This window comes from Jaculus jaculus, chromosome 23, assembly GCF_020740685.1.
Source record: "Jaculus jaculus isolate mJacJac1 chromosome 23, mJacJac1.mat.Y.cur, whole genome shotgun sequence".
NCBI classification, from domain to species: Eukaryota; Metazoa; Chordata; class Mammalia; order Rodentia; family Dipodidae; genus Jaculus; species Jaculus jaculus.
This window is the reverse complement of record NC_059124.1, coordinates 1389269-1414044: the sequence shown is the minus strand read 5'-3', so window position 1 is coordinate 1414044 and position 24776 is coordinate 1389269. Positions and strand designations below refer to the sequence as shown.

At 39.3% G+C, this 24776-nt stretch overlaps 1 protein-coding gene across 6 annotated transcripts in view; it reads right to left on the bottom strand.

Moving 5' to 3' along the window:
* The window catches only part of LOC101604446 (activating transcription factor 7 interacting protein), a 138561-nt gene that overhangs the window by 44346 nt on the left and 69439 nt on the right, over positions 1 to 24776 (bottom strand). For all 6 annotated transcript variants that reach the window (XM_045139816.1, XM_045139817.1, XM_045139815.1 and 3 more), the window contains exons 6-9: positions 12008 to 12073; positions 7189 to 7259; positions 6345 to 6433; positions 4062 to 4700 (exon numbers count right to left, since the gene is read on the bottom strand). In XM_045139816.1, coding sequence (XP_044995751.1) covers positions 4062 to 4700; positions 6345 to 6433; positions 7189 to 7259; positions 12008 to 12073 — 865 coding nt within the window. The remainder of the gene's footprint in view (positions 1 to 4061; positions 4701 to 6344; positions 6434 to 7188; positions 7260 to 12007; positions 12074 to 24776) is intronic.

Sequence of the window (24776 nt, the reverse complement as noted above, 5' to 3'; positions counted from 1 at the left end):
AGACACATGTACTACCTTGTGCATCTGGCTTACATGGGTCCTGGGGAATTGAACCTGGGTCCTTAGGCTGTACAGGCAAGTGCTTTAACAGCTGAGTCATCTCTCAAGTCCAGCAAACTAATTTTTTGTGCATTGTTCATAAGAAATTTGCCATTCACCTGCCTGCAAAGCCAAAGGACCCAGGTTCAATTCCCCAGGACCCATGTAAGCCAGATGCACAAGGGGGCAAATGCATCTGGAATTCATTTGCAGTAGCTGGATGCCCTGGTGTGTTCATTCTCTCTCTCCCGGCCTATTTCTCTCTCTAAAATAAATAAAAATAAAATATTTAGAAAAAAAAAGAAACAAAGAAATTTGCCATTGTTTTTCAGGTCAAGTTCCACATTTATGAATATCTTATCAGATGACCATGAATTAAAAGTAATGCAAACCTGCTTCAAAATTTCATAAACAATATACATTTCAAAACATGGAAAGTAGTGCCCAGCATAAAGCATGACAATTAGAAAATATATAATTTTTTAAAAGAGAAAAACAAAGTGTATTTTTCAACTGACCTGAATTAAAAGTCAGCATCATTTTCAGTGTTGTTAGCATTAACATTTTTTATTGTTTTTCCTTTTCACTGATGAAGGACAAACACAGGGCTCTATATATGCTAGGCAAGTACTCAACCAGTGAACTATACCCTCAGCTCTAATATTGCACACATGAAATGTCACAGAAACAATGTGAAAGCAGATAATGCTAAAAATACTGTTCTTGCACACTTAAAGTGCAAGTGTCTTAATCATCCATCTCCATGCAGCCTATCAATTTACACTCATACCTGATGGTCAACTCAGGTTCAGCCCAACACTGATTTTGCTCTACTACTCATACACTTTCCTGACAGTTATGCAAAGTATCATCACTGTCTTACCTGAGAAAACACATTTAGGGATTAAGTACACTAACTTATACATGACAAAATAAAAATGTGTACATCTATTTATAAGTAAAATTTCGTACGACAGAATCTATGACTTATATTTATACTGCAGGAATTTCATTATATACGTGATATCTGTCCACTCTTGCCTATCTTTCCAAACAAAGTAGAGAGAAAAGTCAAGTTAAAAAAGAAAATTACGAGGCTCAAGACTGCATACATACAAGCCAGGCGTGGTGATGCACACCTTTAATCACAGCACTCAGAAAACAAAAAGAAGGGTTGCTGTGAGTTTGAGGCCAGTCTGAGACTACACAGTAAATTTGAGGTTGGCCTGGGCTACAGCAAGACCCTACCTCAAAAAAAGAAAAGAAAAAGAATGCATACAAAATGTATGGGAGGGCTGGAGAGATGGCTTAGCGGTTAAGCGCTTGCCTGTGAAGCCTAAGGACCCCGGTTCGAGGCTCGGTTCCCCAGGTCCCACGTTATCCAGATGCACAAGGGGGCGCACGCGTCTGGAGTTCATTTGCAGTGGCTGGAGGCCCTGGCGCACCCATTCTCTCTCTCTCTATGTGCCTCCCTCCCTCTCTCTCTCTCTCTGTCGCTCTCAAATAAATAAAAATTAAAAAATAAAAAATAAATGTATGGGAGAGGAGGCTGGAGAGATGGCCCCAGTAGTTAAGGCGCTTGTCTAAAAAGCCTAACTACTGGAGTTTGAGTCAAGTGGCACATGCATCTGCAGTAGCTGGAGGTTCTGGCACACCTATTCTCTCTGTCTGTATCTCTCCTCTCTCTCTGTTTGTAAATAAATTATTTTTAGAAAAATATATTTGGTGGGCTGGAGAGATGGCTTAGCCATTAAGGTGCTTGCCTGTGAAGCCTAACGACCCAGGCTTGATTCACCAGTACCTATGTAAGCCAGATGCACAAGGTAATGCAACTGCCCATTCTATCTCTTTCTCTCTGACATGCTCTCTATCTGCCACTTTCTCTGGCTCTCTCCAGGTCAGCATGGGCTAGAGCGAGACCTACCTCGAAAAACAAACAAATAAATAAATAAATAAAATACTGTGTGTGTATATATATAAAATAGAAAAGAGAAAATAAGAAGTCAAGCATTTTGTAATAAACAAGAAAAGGAATAAGCCATTTTTAAATTGTTCCAAATTCGAAACTGTTGAGTGATAAATGCACAAGGTTTTCCAAATGGATAAGGATGATACATATTATATATATATATATTTGCAAGCAGAGAAAGGAAAGACAGGCAGGTAAAATGAGCACACCGAGGCCTCCAGACACTTCAAATGGACTCCAAGCTCCAGATACATGCACCACTTTGTGCATCTGGCTTTACAAGCTCCAGATACATGCACCACTTTGTGCATCTGGCTTTATAAGGAAGTGCCTTAACTACTGAGCCATCTCTCCAGCCTGATACATGTTGGGTTTTTTTAAAAATTATTTTATTTTATTTTTTCAAGCTAGATCAGGTTGACCTAGAATTCACTATGTATTGCTGTGATTAAAGGTGTGCACCACCATGCCCAACTTTTTTCTTAATGAATTAGTCAGTTTATTTAGGGAGAAATCACAACTATGGGGTTTATTTAAGGGAAACTGGGATCTAGGAAGGAAGATTAGAGCAGAATCATAAACATGTGGGAAGCAGGAAACATGCTCTCATGCTGGAACACTGCATAGTTTAGAAGGTGCATGTAGGCGAAACAGGTTTCAAGGGGAAAACTGCAGTAGAACCTCAAGCACATCAAGGTTAAACAGAGGCTTTCAAGGCAAGACTGAAGTAGAGCCGCAAGCCCACGGAAGACAGAACTTAGGTATATCTGTAGAGAGACTTAGAAGAACACACATAATATCTGCCACGTGCTTTTCTGTGGAGAGAAGAGGGCCAACGGTGAGGCTGAAGGGAAAACATCAAACAGAGGCCAAGAAATCCAGGAGAAGTGAGTAATAAAAGTTACACTCATGAATACTCTCAATTTAATGAAATCACACAGGCAGCAGACCTACAGTTGGTTAAAGCACCCATTTGGTCGGTTTGAGGTGAGGGAAATATGTGTGTGGTAGATTAGGAGACCAGAGAAAAATCATGGATGTAATGACAGTGAGGAATTACCTCAAACGATAAAGCAGAAGCAGAGGCAAGCAGAAGAGTTCCCCAGACCAAGAAACAGCTTTATGCTTTCCTAGACTCATGTGTGTCCCTGTGGCCGAGGGAAGAGAGGCAGGAAGGCAGGCAGAGCAGCAAAGAGTGAAGTGGACCTTTTTTGGGTTTTTTTGTTGTTGTTGTTGTTTTGTTTTTGACATTTGGGTTTTTTTGTTTGGTTGGTTTTTGTTTTAGCTTTTGTTTGTCGAGGTAGGGTCTTGCTCTAGCCTACACTGACCTGGAATTCACTCTGTAGTCTCAGGGTGGCTCTGAACTCACAACTCACAGCAATCCTCCTACCTCTATCTCCCAAATTCTGGGATTAAAGCCATCAGCCACCACACCCAGCTATGATGCACAGTTTAATGTCTCTTGCAAATATGTATTGTTTCAATTAGATATTTAAAACAACTCAATGCTTGCTATATAAAACACACCAAAACTAAGAAAATTACCAAAAGATAAAGCATAAATGCTACCTTTTCACTCAAAATAACCCCTTTCTGATTGGGAAGGACAAAAGGGAAGGGCACCAAAATAGAGTAAGACAGGAAGACTGACTTTCTAAGGTACAGCAGAAATTTGTTTCTAGCTAAAACCATCTATGCTAGATTTCAAAATGATGAAAAAAAGAGTATGAACTTCCAACATATAAAAATTATTAACACTGGAAGAAGAGCTTATCACTCTGATTTGATTATTACGTGTTACATATGTGTATCAAATCATGATGAACTCTAAACAGGTATACAAATATCATCTATTAATTGAGAAATAAAATGAAGTAACTCCGTTTCAAACTCCACTTTAGTTATCCAGAAAATTATTGAAAATGATCACAAGGAAATTCTGCTTACCCTGTTCTTCCAATAATGCTACTAACTACTTACTCAAGAAAGATCAATCACCTAAGACCATTAGCATGTCTAGCCATCTATTACTAACCACATACACATAACTTACCAATTCGTGGGGTGGTAGTGCTACTTTGCTCTGCAGATGACGGACTACTAAAAGCAGATATTGGAATTTTCATCTGTATAGGGCCTCGACTGCTTGATGGACTGTAGAGTCCTGAAGGGCCCACGGTGGGTAGAGAAGTCCTGGTGGCTTGTACAATGGAATGAGCGGTTGGAACGGCCTGCACAGCAAGCGTTGTTCCCAGCGGTGCAGCACTGGTAGATGAGTTCCTTGGAATACTAGGACTGGACACTGCAGACATGTTGTTTGGTTTCGTGTGATTTGGCAAGGATGGCAAAGAAACCGGATTTTTGGTAAGACCACTCACTGTAGGTGGGCTTTGCACAGATATGAATTCAACATTGCCAGATGGTTGATTGGTCACTAAAGTCCCTGGATGGCTTTGTAGGAGCTGAGGCTGAGAGGTCACTGCAACAGGTACATGCAAAATCACTGGCAAAGGCTGCAGAGAGATGGTAGGCTGAGGGTTTCCACTGGGCACCTGAGTAGTAGCCACGACTGTGGCTGTGCTGGGTGCAGGAAGCAGTGGAGCTGCGGTCAGAGAACCTGAGGTCGCTGGAGTCTGCAACTTAGGCTGGCTACTGACAATGGCTGGAGGGGTAACAAGACTGGCTGAAGATGCTATGCAAGGAAAATGAAGACACAGTTTAAGTAACTATCTTAAATGATCACCTACAATCATATGACATATATGTGTGTGTGTGTGTGTGTGTGTGTGTGTGTGTATGTGTGTGTGTGTGTGTGTGTGTGTGTATATATATATATAATATCTGTCAGAATAAAGAATTTTTCTAGGGTTAAGTTTTGGAAATCCTTAAAAATTTTAGAAACATTTCTGCATATACATTTGCTATATTATGAAATGATGCATGACTTAATATGGAGAAAAATAACCACATCCAATTCAGAATAACTAGAAAACAACTAAGAATACTGGAAACTAAGTAAAAATATGCAAAGATTTTTGAAGCCTCATTAAAAACCATCACAAGTGCTTTGTAACATAAGTACATAAACACAGGCAAGAAATCTATCATTAATGAACCACAATAGTTTACTGTTTGACTCAAAAAGAAGCCTGCACATGTAGCTGATTTTACTGAATTCCTTGGGAAATGAACTACTAGGGTTAGGGGAAGGTCCCAGTACTGACAGCTAAACCTTTTTTCTGGAAAGAACAAATCAGAAAAATTAATAAAGTCTGCAATATAACTTCAGACTCTGCTGTGCAGTAATCTCAAAGAAACAAGTGCTGAACACTATCAAAGAACAGCCAGTTACATAAAAGCTGCCCTTCCATTTATTTACCTGTTAGAATGAGGCTGGATTTCTTTCTTATAAGCCACGTCAGCATGACAGAAACTGAAAGCTGATATTCATAAATGCATCTAGCTTTAGCTCTCTTAAGACCTTAAGCAAAACTTAAAAGAAATACATAAAAATAAGAGGCAACAATGCTCCTCAGTAATATTTTAAATCTTGGAAAATACAGCTATTTTTCATTAAAAATGTTCTTTGCATTATATATTACAGGTTGACCCTTAAATAAGCAAAAAAAAAAAAAAAAAAACTTTAAAAATTTGTTTTAGCCAGGCGTGGTATTGCACACCTTTAATCCCAGCACTCGGGAGGCAGAGGTTGGAGGATCACCATGAGTTCAAGGCCACCCTGAGACTCCATAGTGAATTCCAGGTCAGTCTGGGCTACAGTGAGAGTCTACCTTGAAAAACCAAAGAAAAAAAAAATTGTTTTAGAGCTAGAGAGAGGGCTCAGCAGTTTAAAGGCACTTGCTTGTAAAGCCTGAGAACTAGGTTTAATTCCTCAATACCTACATGAAACCAGATGCACAGAGTGGTGGATACATATGGAGTTCTTCTGCAGTGACAGGAGGCCCTAAACATGCCCTTCTTCCCCTCTCTTTCTCTGCTTGCAAATAAATAAAATAAAAATATTATCTAAAAATTTGTTTGAACTTCAACTGACAGTAAATATTAGTTAGTATAGCTCCTAGGAGTCCTGAATAGTTTAAGTTTATAAAGAATTTAGAGACCACAAAGTTTGTATAAACGAGAATACTAAGAATTTGAATACCTGTATTTTTGTGCATGCTTATTTATGAACCTGGGTTTTTAATAATATTTTTCTATTTAAACCAGTATGCTTAGTTTTGTAGACTATTTCTAACCACAAAAGAATTTTTTCTTGGGTTCTGACAGCTTTAGGTCTCTTCCACTTTTAATGTTTTCCTGGTATACAAAATATTACCTGCGTTCACAGAAGTTTGAAAGGATGGTGGGACACTCTCACCCACATTTCTTTTGGACTCCAGCAACTGTCTCACTGTGCCTGCATTTCTAAGAAACATGTATATAAAGAGTCAACGGTTGTGCCACCTTAGAGGAAACCAAGTAAATCATAGGAAAAACACTACCCATAAAGCAGCTGGTGAGATTTCAGTTTTGAATCCTACGGCAAAAGCAAATACACCAAGGCATGGCTGGTGCACAGAATTCTTAAATGCTGAGGTCCATGACATTATGAAATCTTTGTCTGCACTCATCAATACTTAACCTGCATATCAAGCATAGGTACAAGCATTCATCTTTCATCCTGGACCACAGTATTTCTCAATTGTTGAAGAGAAAATTATTATTAAGAACATGTGCTTACAGAAATAGGTAGGCAACTGGGGTCTCTGTTCAACTGTCCAGTTTTTGATTATCATGTACATGTCCTACATGCCCTAGCCCTTAGCATCACACAAAAATACACAGTAACAAAGGCCGAGCATAATGGCACACGTCTTAAATCCCAGCCCTCGGGAGGCAGAGGTAGGGGGATCACTGGAGTTCAAGGCCACCTGAGACTAGATAGTGAATTCCAGGTCAGCCTGGACTACAGCAAGACCTTAACTCAAAAAACCAAAATATATATATGCCTTTAATGAAATTACCAAATTATCATATATAAACAATTTAACAAAGCAGAAAAGGTTATCACTTGGCTGCCAAACACATCTACATAAATATTTACACTTATATTACCAGAAGTTTTTAAGCAAGCACCTTGTTTTGTTATTTAAAACCAGAAAAATAAACTGAGTTCTTACCTATAGGTCATATTATTGCTGTTGACATCACTGGCAGGCTTTCCTGGTGATAAGGGTGGGTTTGGTGGGTTCTGGGGAAAGAGAGGGAAATAACAAGTAAAAAGTAAAATCCAGGGCTGGAGAAATGGCTTATTGGTTAAGGTGCTTGCCTGTGAAGCCAAAGGACCCAGGTTCAATTCCCCGGGACCCACATAATCCAGATGTACAAAAGGGCACAGGCATCTGGAGTTTGCAGTGGCTGGAGGCCCTGGCACACCCATTCTCTCTCTTTCTTCTTCTCTCTTCCTCTCAAATAAATAAAAATAAAATATTTTAGAAATTTTGTTTTCTTTATTTAAAAAAAAGGTAAAATCCCAGTAATTAGGAATTCTTAAAAATACAAAAGAACTTTAAGTGCTTTCTTAACATATAGTCTGTTCTGTTACTGATCTACTACAGTGGACAACATTACTAGGTGAGAAAATGTCAATTTTTATTTCCCTTGGAAAATTTTTGTTTATAATCTTCAGAACTCCTCACATTGTCAGTCTCCATATGTTGTTAATTTCGCTCATTTCCCTGTTCTGATGATGTTTTCCCTACTTTACCTTACTTCTCTGCCACATTTAACTTGTCTTTTTATGCCATAAATGTGCTTCATACAGAGTGTTAAACTCCCTGAGAGTGTTAACTGGGGCCTTCTCTGAGTGGTAAGTGCATTAGCATAATTTAAGAGGCATTGGGCAATGAAGTGATGGAAAACAGTAATCTATTTAAGTTCATAACTCGCTGAAGGATGTTCTCTGCGATTTCCCTTATTTTCTGATTTGCTTCATCCTTGAGAGCTTGTTTCTTCCTTTAAATAATTAAATAATGTGTTTCACTCCACATTTAAAACTAAGACAAAAATAAAATACCTGTAAGTATACCATTCTTACAAATGGTAACAAGTTTTCTCTCTTCTCACAGTTTAAAGGTGAGGACTGTGCTGCAGGAACACCATGATCAATTTCAAATCTTCTACATTCACAAACTTTCTCTTCAAGTTCTTGAGTATATATGAAATCTAAGGCTCTCTTAGTTTCGTTTGTCTGAAAAAAAAACTTCAAAAATAGTCTGCTTTTCTTGGATGGATTACTTCTTGACGTCTATTACTTTCATTATGGTAGGTATGACACCAGGCATTTTGTTTTCTTTTTTCTTTTACTTCAGTTAATTTCTTTTTTCAAGGTAGGGTCTCACTCTAGCCCAGGCGGACCTAGAAATCATTCTGTAGTCCCAGGCTGGCCTCCAACTCTCAGCGATCCTCCTACCTCTGCCTCCCAAGTGCTGGGATTAAAGGCATGCGCCACCATGCCCAGCTGTGTTTTCTTTTTCAATCCCAAGGAGCTGACAACAATTAGCTTACAGAGGACAGCTGTTTTCACCAGTTGTAGTGGCTATACCCTGAGTAAGATCTGAGGCAATGGTAAGGTAACACTAGATGAGTGTGTGCGACTAGTGAGATCCTACCTGAGTAGTTTTTCCCGGCTTAGCGAAAAGCTGAAACAATTCCTTTTTTTGATTTTTAGTTAGCAATTTCATTTTTTTTTTTTTAAATCAACCTGGCAGAGCCAGCATAGAGGATACATGTAATCCCAGCACTCGGGAGACCAAAGGAAAAGGATCTAGTCTGGGCTACAAAGCTAGATCCTGTCGAGGGGGGTAGGGGGGGAGGAGGAGAAAGAGAAAGAAACAGATACACACACACAATTGAAGTAATCATTTCCAATATCTAAGAATTATATAGACAGCATCTGGTTCCTCATTTTACTATTACATCTTTATCTCCAAAACCCAAACTCTTCAAGGATTGAAGTATTTCATTCTTATTCCTTAATGTTATTGCTTATCTTCTTGGACAAAATAAATAAATCAGAAAATTAGAAAGCAGTATTTGAGAATAAAACCATAAAATTGAAAAGCATGGTCTAGGAGTAGTGAAAGGAGCATGCTTGAAAAACCTGCTGGCCCAAGTTGGATTCCCTGGTGCCCACTTAAAGCCAGACTCACAGAGTAGTGTGGTGCATGCATCTAGAGGTCTTCGCGGGGCAAAGAGCCCTGCCATGCCAACACACACATGTGAACCAATCAATAAACAGACAAAAAAGTACACCATGAGCTGCATTTTGCTTACTTCCAACACAAAAATGAAAAAGAAAAATATATAAATTCACAGCACATAAAATAAATACATAAGTAAATGGACAGTGGCGAGAGGGGATTATGATCATGGTACATTGTTCACATTTATGGAAGATGTCCAAGAATTCTGTTTGTTTGTTTTCCAAGGTAGGGTCTCATTCTAGCTCAGGCTGACCTGAAATTCGTCTCAGATGGCCTCAAACGCATGGTGATCCTCCTACCTCTGCCTCCCGAGTGCTGGGATTAAAGATGTGCACCACCACGCCTGGTATCAAGAATTTTTTTTTTAAAGAGTAAAAAGCGAAATGTCTGGCAGAGATATAAGAAATAAACTGTTTTTAAAATAAACTATAACTATAATTATTTTAAATATAACTCAATTTTTACATTATAACAAAGGAAAAATGCTAAAAATTAGCTAGAACAATTATATCATGAAAGACTACAATAAAAATATTTGGGAGGGCTGGAGACATAGCTCAGTGGTTAAAGGCACTTGCTTACAAAGCCTAATGGCCCCAATTCAATTCCCCAGTACCCACATAAAGCCAGATGTACACAGGAACCCATGAGTCTGGAGTTTGTTTGCAATGGCAGGAGACCCTAGTGTGCTCATTTTCTTTATCCTCTATCCTCGCTCTCTCTCTCAAGTAAATAAAAACATTAAATAAAATTTTGGGTATTGCTGGGTATGGTGGTGCACGCCTTTAATCCTAGCACTCCCAGCACTCGGGAGGCAGAGGTAGGAGGATCACCATGAGTTCAAGGCCACCCGGAGACTACATAGTTAATTCCAGGTCAGCCTGGAGCAGAGTGAGACCCTACCTCGAGAAACAAAAGCACAAAAACAAACCAAAAAAAAGGGGGGGGGGAGATTGCTAAATGATAATTTGGTGAGATTACTCTGTGCAGAACAAAGATTTAATGGAATTTACATAAATCCAAATATGGAACCAAATTACACAGAAACACACACACACACAGAGCAAGAAAATGAAATCAATATAATCAATATAAAAACTGCACAGCTGAGCATAGTGGTGCAAGCAGAGGTAGGAAGGCTGCCAACAGTTCAAGACAAACCTAAAACTACAGAGGAGTTCCAAATCAGCCTGGGCTAGAGTAAGGCCCTATCTTGGAGGGGAAACTGACTGAGATTTTTTACATTTTCTTATAGAACAATACTGATTTCTTGCTTTTGGGGTCATATTACAGTTACATGTCATCTCACCCTGGAGAGGAAACTAGATGAAGACCCAGAACAAACTTCATGTGAGTATGTAATTACTTCAAATAAACTCTTTTAAAAATTCAAATAGGGCTGGAGAGATGGCTTAGCGGTTAAGCGCTTGCCTGTGAAGCCTAAGGACCCCAGTTCAAGGCTCGGTTCCCCAGGTCCCACGTTAGCCAGATGCACAAGGGGGCGCACGCGTCTGGAGTTCGTTTGCAGAGGCTGGAAGCCCTGGCGCGCCCATTCTCTCTCTCTCCCTCTATCTGTCTTTCTCCCTGTGTCTGTCGCTCTCAAATAAAATAAAATAAAAAATGAACAAAAAATATTAAAAAAAATTCAAATAAAGAACACATAAAAATACGTCAGTACAGAAGAAGGCTCCAGGTATTACTGAAATGACTGTTCCTATTGACAATTACTATAATGCTAGAAAATGGAGCTATCAAAACTAGGAAATATAATTTGCTCAAATAAAAATAAATTCAAGTGAAAAAGAAATCCAATTAAAACAGTAATGTAACCCATTATAATTAATTATGAGTAACGAATTATGAGTAAATTAATGGCATTATAAATAGCCAAGGGATAATAAAGCAAACAACAGAAAGCAAAGGACAGATTAGAACACAAAGGCTGTACTATCATGTTTGGACTCTGTTCTATACTTTAAAATATGTGCTAAGGCAATAAAAATGTCTTAACATAATCTCTGCATGTATGTTGTAATAACAGTATAGTAGATGATTGACTATATAGGGAAGAAGAGGGACACAAAAGTGCTAGAATAATAAGATGCTTTAAAGGAAAGTAAAACTAAATTAGGAAAATGACCAGCAAGTACAAAGAAACAGGGAAGACAAACCACAAGGACACAGTGTGTTTGAACAGGGCTTCATGCAATTCAGGCTGAGCCACACTTGTTTTGTACCTGAGGATGCCCTTCAACTTATGACCCTATTGCTTCCACTTCTTAAGTGCTGTGTGTGCCATTATGCCCAGTCTAAGCAGTGCAAGGAATGGACCTAGAGTCTGTGCATGCTAGACAAGCAGTCTACCAACTGAGCTACATCCCAGCCTTCTAACTGTAGTCAGAAAATGTCTCCCAAGAATTCAATAACCTGGATTGGAGAGATGGCTTAGTGGTTAAGGTGCTTGCCTACGAAGTCTAAGGATCCAGGTTGGATTCCCAGGACCCATGTTAAGCCAGATACACAAGGTGGCATGTGATTCTGAAGTTCATTTGCAGCAGCTGAAGGCCCTAGTGTGTCCATTTTCCCTAACAAATAAAATAAAAAGTTTAAAAGGGGGGGAAGGGGGGGTAGCTCTAGAGCTTCAGCTAAATGAAGAAAAAGTCTCATCTTAATTCAACATTTCCTCAGATTACTATGTGTGGCTAAAGTTAATATGACAGAACAGAATTCTTACTTCTTGTCTTTTCTTAAGATCTTCTTTGGCTGCTCCAAAGCGTTTGGTTAGTCTGGCTATCTTCGCCTGGAAGAAAACAAAAAAATGAAAGGAAATTAGGTGGTCTGATAGTAGTAAAAAGACTGTGCAAACACAATTAAAAAAAAAAAAAATCCTCTGCAGTTAAGGCACTTGCCCGTCAAGCCTAATGAATCAGGTTCAATTCCTCATTGCCCATGTAAAGCCAGATGCACAAGGTGGCACATGCATCTGGAGTTCGTTTGCAGCAGCTAGAAGCCCTGGTGCACCCATTTTCTCCCCTGCCCCCCATCAGAAAGGAAACCAAAACTGATTGGATTTTCAGAAGGTGGCCCGGGGCAAAGAAAATAAGATAAGCTTATTATAAAATAATTATAAAATATTTATTTGGTAAAGACAAAAACTTTAAAGGGGCACATTGCAATCCAACCAAATGTGAACACTATAAAGATATTAGCTTGTCTTCCCCCAGAACTGAGCGCATTTACTCACAACCAAGATATTTGAGAATACTTAAGCTTGTTTTTTGGGTTACTTTTCAATATTGTTATTACCACATTTAATTTTCTTACTGAGACATATAGAGAAAACACATGTAAACCATAAAAAAAAAACCCTGGAAAAAACTACTTGGATGTATGTATAGCATATAAGTAGTCATGTATTTTCTTTCTAGTGGATGAGCTCAATGTTTCTCAATGTCCTGCTATGAACCAACACTGCTATGCTGTAATTCATGGCTCTGCTCTTTCAGAGTTTTCTTTAGTGAATATCCACTAAGGTAAAATTCTAACTGTTGTCTAAACATTTTTCAAAAAGGCTTTACTAACTCAACATCAGTATAGAGGGAAGAGGCCATACATTACCTTTTGAAACATCTAATTTTGTATTCTAGCAATTTTTTTGGTTTTCAGATAGTCTGACTCTAGCTGTGACCTAGAATTCACTCTGTAGCCTTAGGCTGGCCTCAACTTATGAACATCCTCCTACCACAGCCTTCTGAGTACTGGGATTAAAGGTGTGTGCCACCAAGCCCGGCTATTATTTTCTTAACAATTTGATAAAGTATTATCTTATTAGCTTTAATGTTCAGTGAAACTAGTATCTATATTGCTTACAGAAAGTGTCTGTTCAACCCTATTGCTGAAGACTCCACATGCTTGGGCAGCAAGGTCACTAAGAAATCTTGCTAGAGCTGAGCTGAAAACCTCAAGTTTGGCCAGTCAGGCCAAATGAACCAACGGGTGTAATAGTGACATGTAGGTTGTAGAGAAAACTAACCACTCTCTACCTGGACTGGAGAACCGCTCCACAGGAAGGAATACATGTCTGGTACTGAAAACCTAGTCAAAAGTCTATGGCAGGGGAGGTCATGAGCCCTAGGAGAGTTAACACCTGCCATTGAATGGCTAAGTACATACATTATGCTCACCAAACTGCCCTGTAAGCACTTTTCCTAAAGTTCATACCCATGTATTGATGATACTTTCACTTTTGGTTAGAGAAGCTTCTCTTCTTAGATGGCAGTGACCTCTGGGATGACTCAAAAGGCACCATAGTGCTGAGAAGTGACAGAGGAGCATTCAGCATAATAGGAGGAAAATACAATGATATCAAAATAAAAGGTGCATTGTGCCAGCATGCAAAGGTAAACTGAGTAAAATTTGTACCAGAGTGGAGTTGTTCCTGCTAAAAACCTAGTTGTGTGGCTTTTGAACTTTTGGAACTGATTTGTGGGAGGAATGTGGAAGAATTAGAAAACTTGCTCTGAGAGATGCCTTATAACACTGAAGGCAGAGTTTCATGGACCATTCTGGTCAGAGTTGAAAGACTTGAATGCAGTAAGAACTATGGACTGTGAGGCTTGGCTTATGAGGGGAAGAAACAGCTTTATTGGGACTGGTCAAAAGGCAATTTGTGTGAGAAGTTTGCTGCATTCTGTTTGCCTGTGTCCTGAGAACTTGTACTATGTTGCATTTCATAGAAATGGACTGGTGTGAGCAAATATATATGGCACAGAAAGAAATCTAATCTTTAGGCTGAAACTGCTGCCTGTTCAGGTGGAATTGCTTAAAAGATTATAACCACTGAGATTGAACCAGCTGATCTGCATTGGGACAGCAAGAATAATGCTGACTCTTTTGCAGGGCATGGTGGCACCTGTCTTTAATCCTAGCACTTAGGAGGCAGGGGTAGGAGGTTTACCATGAGTTTGAGGACACCCTGAGAGAGACTACACAGTGAATTCCAGGTCAGCCTGGGCTAGAGTGAGACCTTACCTCGAAAAACAACAACAACAAAACAATAATGCTAATCCTTTTGAAAGGAGGTGGCCAGGATGCTGAAGGAGTTTCCAGCTCATCGAAGTTGGCTTTATCCCCCACCTCATCTCCAATTGACAAGTTGGTAGTCCACCTGATACTAAGGAGGATAACAAACGTAGGAAAGACAGGGTCACTGGATTTGCAATGTGGTTTTGCTTTGGGAAATAGCCATGGGCAGTGTGAAGCAGGCTTATTGGAGGTCCCTGAATGAAGGCTCAGTGAAGCCGTGAGGATGAACCATAGGGTTTCAGCAGAGACCCAGTGGAGATGCCAGGACTGTGGGATGCTGCCAGCTCAGGATGGAATTTTCCTAGGGTTAGGAGCAGCTCAGCTGGAGGGGCAGAACTGAAAGTTCCAGAGACTCATCACTGATTAGAGCTGTCACACTTTCTGTACTTAGAACTATAGAACTTGATGTTTGCCCTATATGTTCTAAATCTTGTATTGGTTCAATCTTTCTTTGCTATGCCCAGTGCCATATTTCGAAGTACAAATGTTTACTCTGAGCCATTATGGCTTTTTTTTTAGTTGTACAGCTATTCAGACACCTTGGACTATAGGGATGTTTGAACAGTGTTAGAACAAAAACTTTGGGGACTTCTGAGGTTTAACTCAATGCATTGCATTTTAGATCGTGGACAGTCGTCTGCTTATGTGGGCCAGGGCAAAATGTGGATGTTTGGATTAGGTGTGCCCCAAAGCCTCATGTGTCCTAGGTCATAGTATTCTTGCTGGAGGGATGTTTTCCTAGGGGGCTTATGGGTGTTATGCCAGCTTCTCTAAGTTGAGTGTTCAACACAATATCCTGCTGCTGTTGTCTGCCTAATGTTGATCAGTTAGTGCTGCCCAGCATCTGCTCAGGCCATGCTTTCCCCTGCCATAATGGCGCTTGCTCTCAAGTCTATCAGCACAAACAAACCCTTTCCTACCAAAAGGTGCTTTTGGTCAGGTGCTCTGTGCCAACAACAAGACAACAACAACATATGGTGTCATGGCTGTCAACTTTTTTCTTGTACTGTCGTTTGTCTTCATAAGTACCTTAAAAATTTCTTTCTAGAATTTATTCTTAAGTAGTTAAAATAGCTAACATTTTAAAAGGCTTTTATATACTATGTTTCTTTATTTATTTGAGAGAGAAAGAGGCAGAGAGAAAGAGAGAGGAAGTGAATGGGTGCACCAGGGCCTTCAGCTACTGCAAACAAACTTCAGACACGTGCTGCCTCTTGTGCACATGTGCAACATTGCATGCTTGTGTCACTGAGAGTCTGGCTTCTGTGGGACCTGGAGATTCAAACATGAGCTCTTAGGCTTCACAGACAAGTGCCTTAACTGCTAAGCCACCTCGCCAGGCCTTTATTACACTTTGAAACAGGTTACTACTGGTGTAACAGAAAGTTACTACTATGTTGTTCCTATATTAGGTAGATGATAAATTTAGCAGGTTCCTATTTAACAATCATTTACTTATTTTTGTCTCATTACATTGTGTACAAAGGCAACTGAAAATATTTTTGAGGAGCTAGTAATAAATTTGAGTTTCTGGTTGACAACCTTTATGAAGTCTACATTACTTATGTCTATGCCTAATCTCTTAATAAATTCTTAAACATAGCAAATTTTACAAGCGTATTAAGGAGTCTTGTTTTATAAATGTAGTATTAAAAGAAAAAGAGGAGGAGCCAGGTATGGTGGCACACACCTTTAATACCACCACTCATGAGTCAGAGGTAGGAGTATTTCCAACAACTCAAAGCCACACTGTGACTACATAGTAAATTCCAGGTCACCCTGGGCTAGAGCAAGACCCTATGTTGAAAAAACAAAACCAGAAAACTCAAGAAACATGAACAGAGAGCAGCAGTGAACAATGGAGGAGCAGATCACAAGACAGAAGAACACGTGGAACAGCGAGAGAACTACAGCAGAATCAGCAGCCTCCCCTCCCCCACCACCAGTGCACAGCTTGAGCGAACAGAGCAGTGGTCCAGGGACCAGGCCACGACAACTTGAACCGACAGCGGGACCCAAGCAGGAGCAGAGGTAACTGGGATTACACCAGGGAAGGATCTCACCTGGTCACAAGCTAACTTGGAAGCCTTGATGTCAGGATTAAGGATGTGGGTGGGGTACCACACACCCTAAGAGACAGTTAGAGGATCTGGTTGTCATAATACCTACTCCAGAATAAATACTCTGACAGTCTTGAGAGCCACACCTAACACCTTAAGCTCCTACCCTGAAGTTATATAACATTAGATTATCTGATACCCAGCTAACTAGAAAATCCAATCATTAAATAATCCAGGATGCAAAAATATATACATTATAACACAAGAAACACCAAAAATCAAGACAATATAAATCCACCAAAAAACATTAATACATCAGAAATGACCTCCAGTAACAACGAGTTAGAGGAAATGTCTGAGAAAGATTTCAAAAGAATAATTATAAATATGTTCAATGAAGTCAAAGAGGAAATCAAAGGAATCAAAGAAAACACAGGACACCAATTTAATGAAATAAAGATGTCAATACTAGACATAAATAAGAAAATAGAAATAATAAAGAAAAATCAGTCACAATTATTAGGAATGAAGAACACGGTTAATGAAATAAAAAACTCTGTAGACAATCTCACCAGTACAATGGATGAAGGAGAGGACAGAATATCTAAGCTAGAAGACCAGGTGGCAGATCTAATACAGTCCAACAACAACAAAAAAAAAAAAGACAAACTAATAGAAAAGTGTGAGTGGGAATTTCAAGATAGTCAGGACACTATGAAAAGATCAAACATAAGAATTCAGGACATAGTAGAATGAGAAGAATTTCACTCCAAAGGCATAGTAGGCATCTTCAACAAAAATCATAGAAGAAAACTTCCCCCAAACTGGGGAAAGAGGTGCCAATGCAGATACAGGAATCCTTTAGAAGACCAGCCAGAAAAAAACCGGGAAAGGACCTCTCCTCGCCATATTATAATCAAACTACCAAGCACACAAACCAAGGAAAAAAATATTGAAAGCAGTCAGAAAGAAAAATCAAGTTACCTACAAAGGCAAACCTATCCGGATGACAGCAGATTACTCAACACAAACTTTAAAAGCCAGAAGGGCATGGAGTGATGTATTCTAAGTCCTGAAAGATAACAACTGTCAACCAAGGTTACTTTATCCTGCAAAACTATCCATTCAAATAGACTGAGAAATAAGGACATTCCACAACAAAAGCAAGCTAAAGGAGAATTTGGAGACAAAACCAGCTCTTCAGAAAATACTTGAAAGAATCCTCCATGCTGAAGAAAAAGAAAAGCACACATATAAGGAACCGGGAAAAAACAAACAACACTCAAATACTAGTTAACACAAAAGAGCAAAGGCAAACCCAGAAGAACTACCAAAAAATGGCAAAAATGAATACATACTTTTCAATATTATCTCTTAATATCAATGGCCTCAATGCCTCAAACAAAAGGCATAGGTTCGCAGACTGGGTAAAAAAGCAGGATCCTTCAATTTATTGCCTCCAACAAACCCACCTTTCTACAAAGGATGGACACTATCTTAGGGTGCAATATTGCAAAACAGTGTTTCAAGCAAATAGGCCTAGAAAACAAGCAGGGGTTGCTATCCTAATATCTGACAAGGTAGACTTCAGCCCAACATTAGTTAAGAAAGATAAGGAAGGTCACTTTATATTGATTAAGGACACATTCCAACAGGAGGACATTACAATCGTAAACATATATGCACCTAACATGGAGGCTCCCAAATTCATCAAACAAACACTATTAGAACTAAGGTCACAGATAACACCAAACACAGTGGTAGTAGGTGCCTTCAACACCACACTCTCATCAATTGACAGGTAATCCCAGGAAAAAATAAACAGAGAGGCATCTGGACTAAATGAAGTCATAAAAGGAATGGGTCTAACAAATATATATAGGACATTTCATCCAAAGGCTGCAGAATATACATTCTTTTCAGCAGCACATGGAACATTCTCTAAAAAAGACCATATATTAGGACACAAAGCAAATCTTAGCAAATACAGGAAAATTGAAATAATTCCTTGCATTCTATCTGACCACAATGGAATCAAACTACAAAACAATAGCAAGAAAAGCTATAGAGTATACACAAAATCATGGAAATTAAACAACACACTACGAAATGATGAATGGGTCAATGAAGAAATCAAGAAGGAAATCAAAAAATTTATAGAGTCAAATGGTAATGAGAACACAACATACCAAAGTCTCTGGGACACAATGAAGGCAGTTCTAAGAGGTAAATTTATAGCTTTAAGTGCCTATATTAAGAAATTAGAAAGGTCACAAGTAAACACCCTAATGTTTCACCTTAAAGCCTTGGTAAAAGAAGAACAAGGCAAACCAAAAATCAGTAGGATAGAAGAAATAATAGATTAGGGCAGAAATCAATGAAATAGAAACAAAAAAAATCCAAAGAATTAATGAAACAAAGAGGTGGTTCTTTGAAAGGATAAACAAGATTGATAAACCCTTAGCAAATCTGACCAAAAGAGAGAAGAGACACAAATTAATAAAATCAGAGATGAACAAGGTAACATCACAACAGATGCCAGAGAAATTCAAAAAGTCAAAGGGATATACTATAAAAGCATGTACTCCACAAAGTATGAAAATCTGGAAGAAATGGATGATTTCCTTTATTTATATGACCTACGTAAATTAAATCAAGATGACATTAATCACTTAAAAAGACCTATAACAAGCGTGGAGATCCGAACAGTTATCAAAAATCTCCAAACTAAAAAAAGCCCAGCCCCAGATGGATTCACTACTAAATTTTACGAGAACTTCAGGGAAGAACTAACGCCATTGCTTCTTAAGCTTTTCCAGGAAATAGAAAAAGGAGCAATTCCACCAAACTCCTTCTATGAAGCCAGCATCACTCTGATACGAAAACCAGGCAAAGACAGAACCAAAAAAAAAAAAGAAGAAGAAGAAGAAAAGAAAATTATAGACCAATCTCCCTCATGAACATAGATGCAAAAATTCTCAACAAAATATTGGCAAACAGAATACAAGAATATATCAAAAAGATCATTCACCCTGATTTATCCCAGAGATGCAGGGATGGTTCAATATACACAAATCTATAAATGTAATACATTATATAAACGGGTTGAAGTACAAAAATCACGATAATCTCATTAGAAGCAGAGAAATCATTTGACGAAATCCAACATCCTTTCATGATAAAAGTCCTACAGAGACTGGGAATAGAAGGAACATATCTCAATTTAATAGAGGCTGCTTATGACAAGCCTACAGCCAACATATTACTAAATGGGGAAAAACGAAGCTTTCCACTAAAATGAGGAACAAGACCCTTGTGTCCACTGTCCCCACTTTTGTTTAATATAGTTTTGGAAGTCTTAACCATAGCAATAAGGCAAGAGACACACATAAAAGGGATACAAATTGGAAAGGAAGAGATCAAGTTATCATTATTTGAAGATGACATGATTCTATATATAAAGGACCCTAAAGACTCTACTAGCAAACAGAGCTGATAAACACCTACAGCCCTGTAGCAGGATGCAAAATACACAGAAATCAGTAGCATTCCTATATGCTAACAACAAACATAAAGAGGATGAAATCAGAAAATCACTCCCATTCACAATTGCATCAAAGAAAATAAAGTACCTTGGAATAAACCTAACCAAGGAAGTAAAGGATCTCTACAATGAAAACTATAAAACACTCAAATGAGAAATTGCAGAAGACACTAGGAAATGGAAAAACATCCCTGGTTCCTGGATTGGAAGAATCAATATTGTGAAAATGGCAATCTTACCAAAAGCACATTTAATGCAATCCCAATCAAAATTCTAAAGGCATTCTTCACGGAAATAGAAAAAGCAATCCAAAACTTCATTTGGAATCACAAAAAAACCTAAAAGATCTAAAATAATACTGAGCAACAAAAATAAGGCGGGAGGTATCACCATACTTGACTTTAACCTATAATACAGAGCCATAGTAACAAAAACAGCATGGTACTGGCACAAAAGCAGATATGTAGATCAATGGAACAGAATAGAGGACCCAGATATAAGTCCAGGAAGCTACAACCACCTGGTATTTGATAAAAATGCCAAAAATACTCATTGGAGAAAAGACAGCCTCTTCAGCAAATGGTGCTGGGAAAACTGGATATGTATCTGTATAAGGGTGAAAATAGATTCTTCTCTCTCTGGATTAAAGACATCAGACCTGAAACTCTGAAACTGCTAGAGGAAAAAGTAGGGGAAACCCTTCAACATATTGGTCTTGGTAAAGACTTTCTGAATACAACCCCAATTGCTCAGGCAAGAAAACCACAGATTAACCACTGGGACCTCATGAAATTACACAGATTTTGTACTGCAAAGGACACTGTGAATAAAGCAAAGAGGCAACCTACAGAATGGGAAAAAATCTTTGCCAGCTATATATCTGATAGAGGATTAATATATAGGATATACAAAGAGCTCAAAAAGTTAAATAATGAGAAGTCAAACAAGCCAATTAAAAAATGGGCTATGGAGCTAAATAGAGAGTTCTCAGAAGAAGAAATACGGATAGCGTATAAGCATCTAAAAAAAATGTTCTACATCCCTAGTCATCAGAGAAATGCAGATTAAAACTACATTGAGATTCCATCTCACTCCTGTCAGATTGGCTACCATCAAAACAAATAATCATAAGTGCTGGCGGGGATGTGGAAAAAGAGGAACCCTTCTACACTTAGTGGGAATGCAATCTGGTCCAGCCATTGTGGAAATCAGTGTGAAGGTTCCTGAGACAGCTAAAGATTGATCTACCATATGACCCAGCTATAGCACTCCTAGGCTTATATCCAAAGGACTCATCTCATTTCCTTAGAAGTACGTGCTCAACCATGTTTATTGCTGCTCAATTTATAATAGCTGGGAAATGGAACCAGCCTAGATGTCCCTCAACAGATGAGTGGATAATGAAGATGTGGCACATTTATACAATGGAGTTCTACTCAGCGGTAAAGAAAAATGAAGTTATGAAATTTGCAGGAAAATGGATGGATCTGGAAAGTATTATACTAAGTGAGGTAACCCAGGCCCAGAAAGCCAAGCGCCACATTTTCTCTCTCATATGTGGATCCTAGCTACAAATGATTGGGCTTCTGTGTAAGGAGGAAAAACTCACTAGCAGAGGCCAGTAAGTTAAAAAGGAGATATAAAGGGAAGAGAAAGGAAGGGAGGAGGGTACTTAATAGGTTGGTATTGTATATATGTAAATAGAAGAATAGGTTAACGGGATTGAAAAGGCCCAAAGTGAGGTCAGGTGAAGAGATTGAGTAAAGGAAAGGTGGAGGGACAGCTAATCAAAATCTAATAGGATGCAAATAAAAATCATATGGAATCCTCCGGTTTCAGACAATGGAACACTCAGGAGACATAGATTATTGTTAGAAAATTTTCAGTGCCAGGGATGGGATACTTCCAGAGAGTTGTTGGACAGGGAGGTCCCTGATGCCCCCAAAACATTATAGGCCATTGCCGAGGCCCTTGGTTTCCCACCAGAAATAGATGGTAAGACCCTATTGCTGAAGACTCCACATACTTGGGCTGCAAGGCCACTGAGAAATCCTGCAGGAACTGAGCTGATAACCTCCTTCATGTAGACCAGCTGACAGAAAGCTGGAAGAAGCCAATCTACATGTAGTTCAATGGGAGCAAGAGATACCACCAGTGAAGATACTCAACAGTGGACACTGGAAGCCTTATAATTGGCCAGCCAGGGCAAATGAGCCAACGGGTACAACAGTGGCACGTCTATCATAATGGAAACCAACTGCCCTCCAATTGGACTGGAGGCCCGCTCCATGGTGGGGAACACATCCCTGATACTGAAAACTTAAAACGGGGTAGTCATGAGCCCTAAGGGTGTAACATCTGCTGATGTCTGGAAAAGTGTATATACTATGCTTATCAAACTGCCCAGTAAGCACTTCTCTTAATATTTATACCCTTATATTAATGCTACTCTCACTTTAGGTAGAGAACATTCTCTTTTCAGATGGCAGTGACCTTGGGATGATTCAGAAGGTATCATAGTGCTATAAAGAAGTGACTGGAATACTGAGTAACATCTCGATCACACCTTCCAAGGCTCAGGATCTAATGTGGAAGAGGTGGCGGAAAGAATGTAAGAGCCAAAGGAAGGGTTGGACTCTTTACAATGTGCTCCCTCCAGACAAAACACTGGCCTCGATATCCATGACCTCATAGTGCCTGACACTACCTACACAAGACCATCATAAGAGGGAAGGATCATGACATCCAAATAGAGGAGAGACTGATTGAGATAGGGAGGAGATATGATGGAGAATGAAATTTCAAAGGGGAAAGTGGGGGGAGGGGGATATTACCATGGGATACTTTTTATAATCATGGAAAATGTTAATAAAAATTGAGAAAAAAAAGTTACTGAGCTAGGGAGATGGCCTGGCAGTTAAAAGCACTTGCTTGCAAACCCTGTTGGCCAAGAATGAATTCCACAGTACCCTGGTAAAGCCATATGAACAAACTGACACATGTGTCTAGAGTTTATTTGCAATAGAAAGAGGCCTTGGAACACCCAGAGTCATTCAAGTCTCCCTCTCTTTCAGTCACAAATCAAGAACAACAACAACAACAAAAAACCCAGAAATCAATTTTTTAAAGCTCTGGGATGCTCTCATTAAATCAAACTTCTAACTGGATATGTTGTGTCCATCAAGTTGCTTTCTAGATATTTTTGTTTCTGATTATCAAGTTAGCACCACTCTCACCTGTATCAGAGAAGCAGCTTTTGGCAGATGGTGATGAGTACTAGGGAAACTCAAAACTCATCAAAGTGCTGATTTGAATTAACTGCTGAGTGCTCCACAGAGAACATTAAAAAAAAAAGAGGGACTGGGGCCAGGCGTGGTGGTACACGCCTTTAATCCCAGCACAGAGGCAGAAACAGGAAAATTACCATAAATTTGAGGCCATCCTGAGACTATAGAGTGAATTCCAGGTCAGTCTGGGCTAGAGGGAGACCTTACTTCAGGAAAAAAAAAAAAAAAAGATGGGCATGGTGGTACACATTTTTAATCCCAGTACTTGGGAGGCAGAGAAGGAAGACTGTTATGAGCTCAAGGCCACCCTGAGACTACACAGTGAATTCTGGATCAAACTGAGCTATAATGAGACCCTACCTCGGGAAAACCAAAAAAAAAGACAGAGGGGGTTGGAAAGAATGTAAGAGACAAAAGGATGGGGACAAGTGCTTTGAAATGCTGTCTTCTGGATGTCACAGTGTCATTCCACTCATGACCTTACAACGGTTATTGTAATGGTTATCGGGCCCACCACATATCATCACAGATTGTTAAAGTGGGTTAAAAAAAGATATCAAGAACAAGAGGGACTAGTTGGAAGAAAGAAAGGACTCAGTGGAGGAGACACAGAAGATGGGGGAGAGAGGAAGAGGGACAAAAGAAGGTAACAACCCTTAAGCTTAAGCTTAAGTACAAATAAAAAACGTGCATGCACGCGCACACACACACCATTCAACTGCGGACGGCAGAAAATGGCCCTAATCTAGGGCAAGCTATGGACACCCAAGTATGGAAAATACCCTGACCAGTAACCCTGACCAGAGATGAGCAGAAAAGAAACTCTCAATGTCACAATATAGTTAAAATGGGAAGAATGTTGTTACTTCTAAGAGAGAAGAGCCAGCTTATATAGGCAAATTAATCAGAATTGGATCAAGATTCTCATCCTAAACCCTGAAAGCCAAGAATGTACAGAAAGATACATTAAAAGACCTGAGAGTAAGTAACAACTGAACAAGAATGCTAAGTCCAGCAAAGCTGTTCTTTATAATTTAATCAAAGAAAGAAAGAAAACACATTCTAAGATAATCACAAATGAAATCAATCTCAAACTGCTTAAGGCAGCACAGAAGATGATTAAAGTAATCCTTGCCAGGCGTGGTGGCCAACCTTTAATCCCAGCACTCAGGAGGCAAAGGTAGGAGAATCACCATGAATTCGAGGCCACCGTGAGACTACATTGTGAATTTCCAGTCAGCCTGGGCTACAGCAAGACTCTACCTCAAAAAACAGGGTTCACGTTAGCCAGATGCACAAGGAGGCACACACATCTGGAGTTTGTTGCAGTGGCTGGAGGCCCAGGCATGCCCATTCTTTCTCTCTCTCTGTCTGTCTCTCTCAATCTCTGCCTCTTTTCTCTCTTGTCTGTTGCTCTCAAATAAAAATAAAAAAAAATAAAAATCCTAAAAGATACAGACATAGCAAGGTGTGCTGGCACACGCCTTTAAGCCAAGCACTTGGGAGGCAGTGGACCACTCTGAGTTC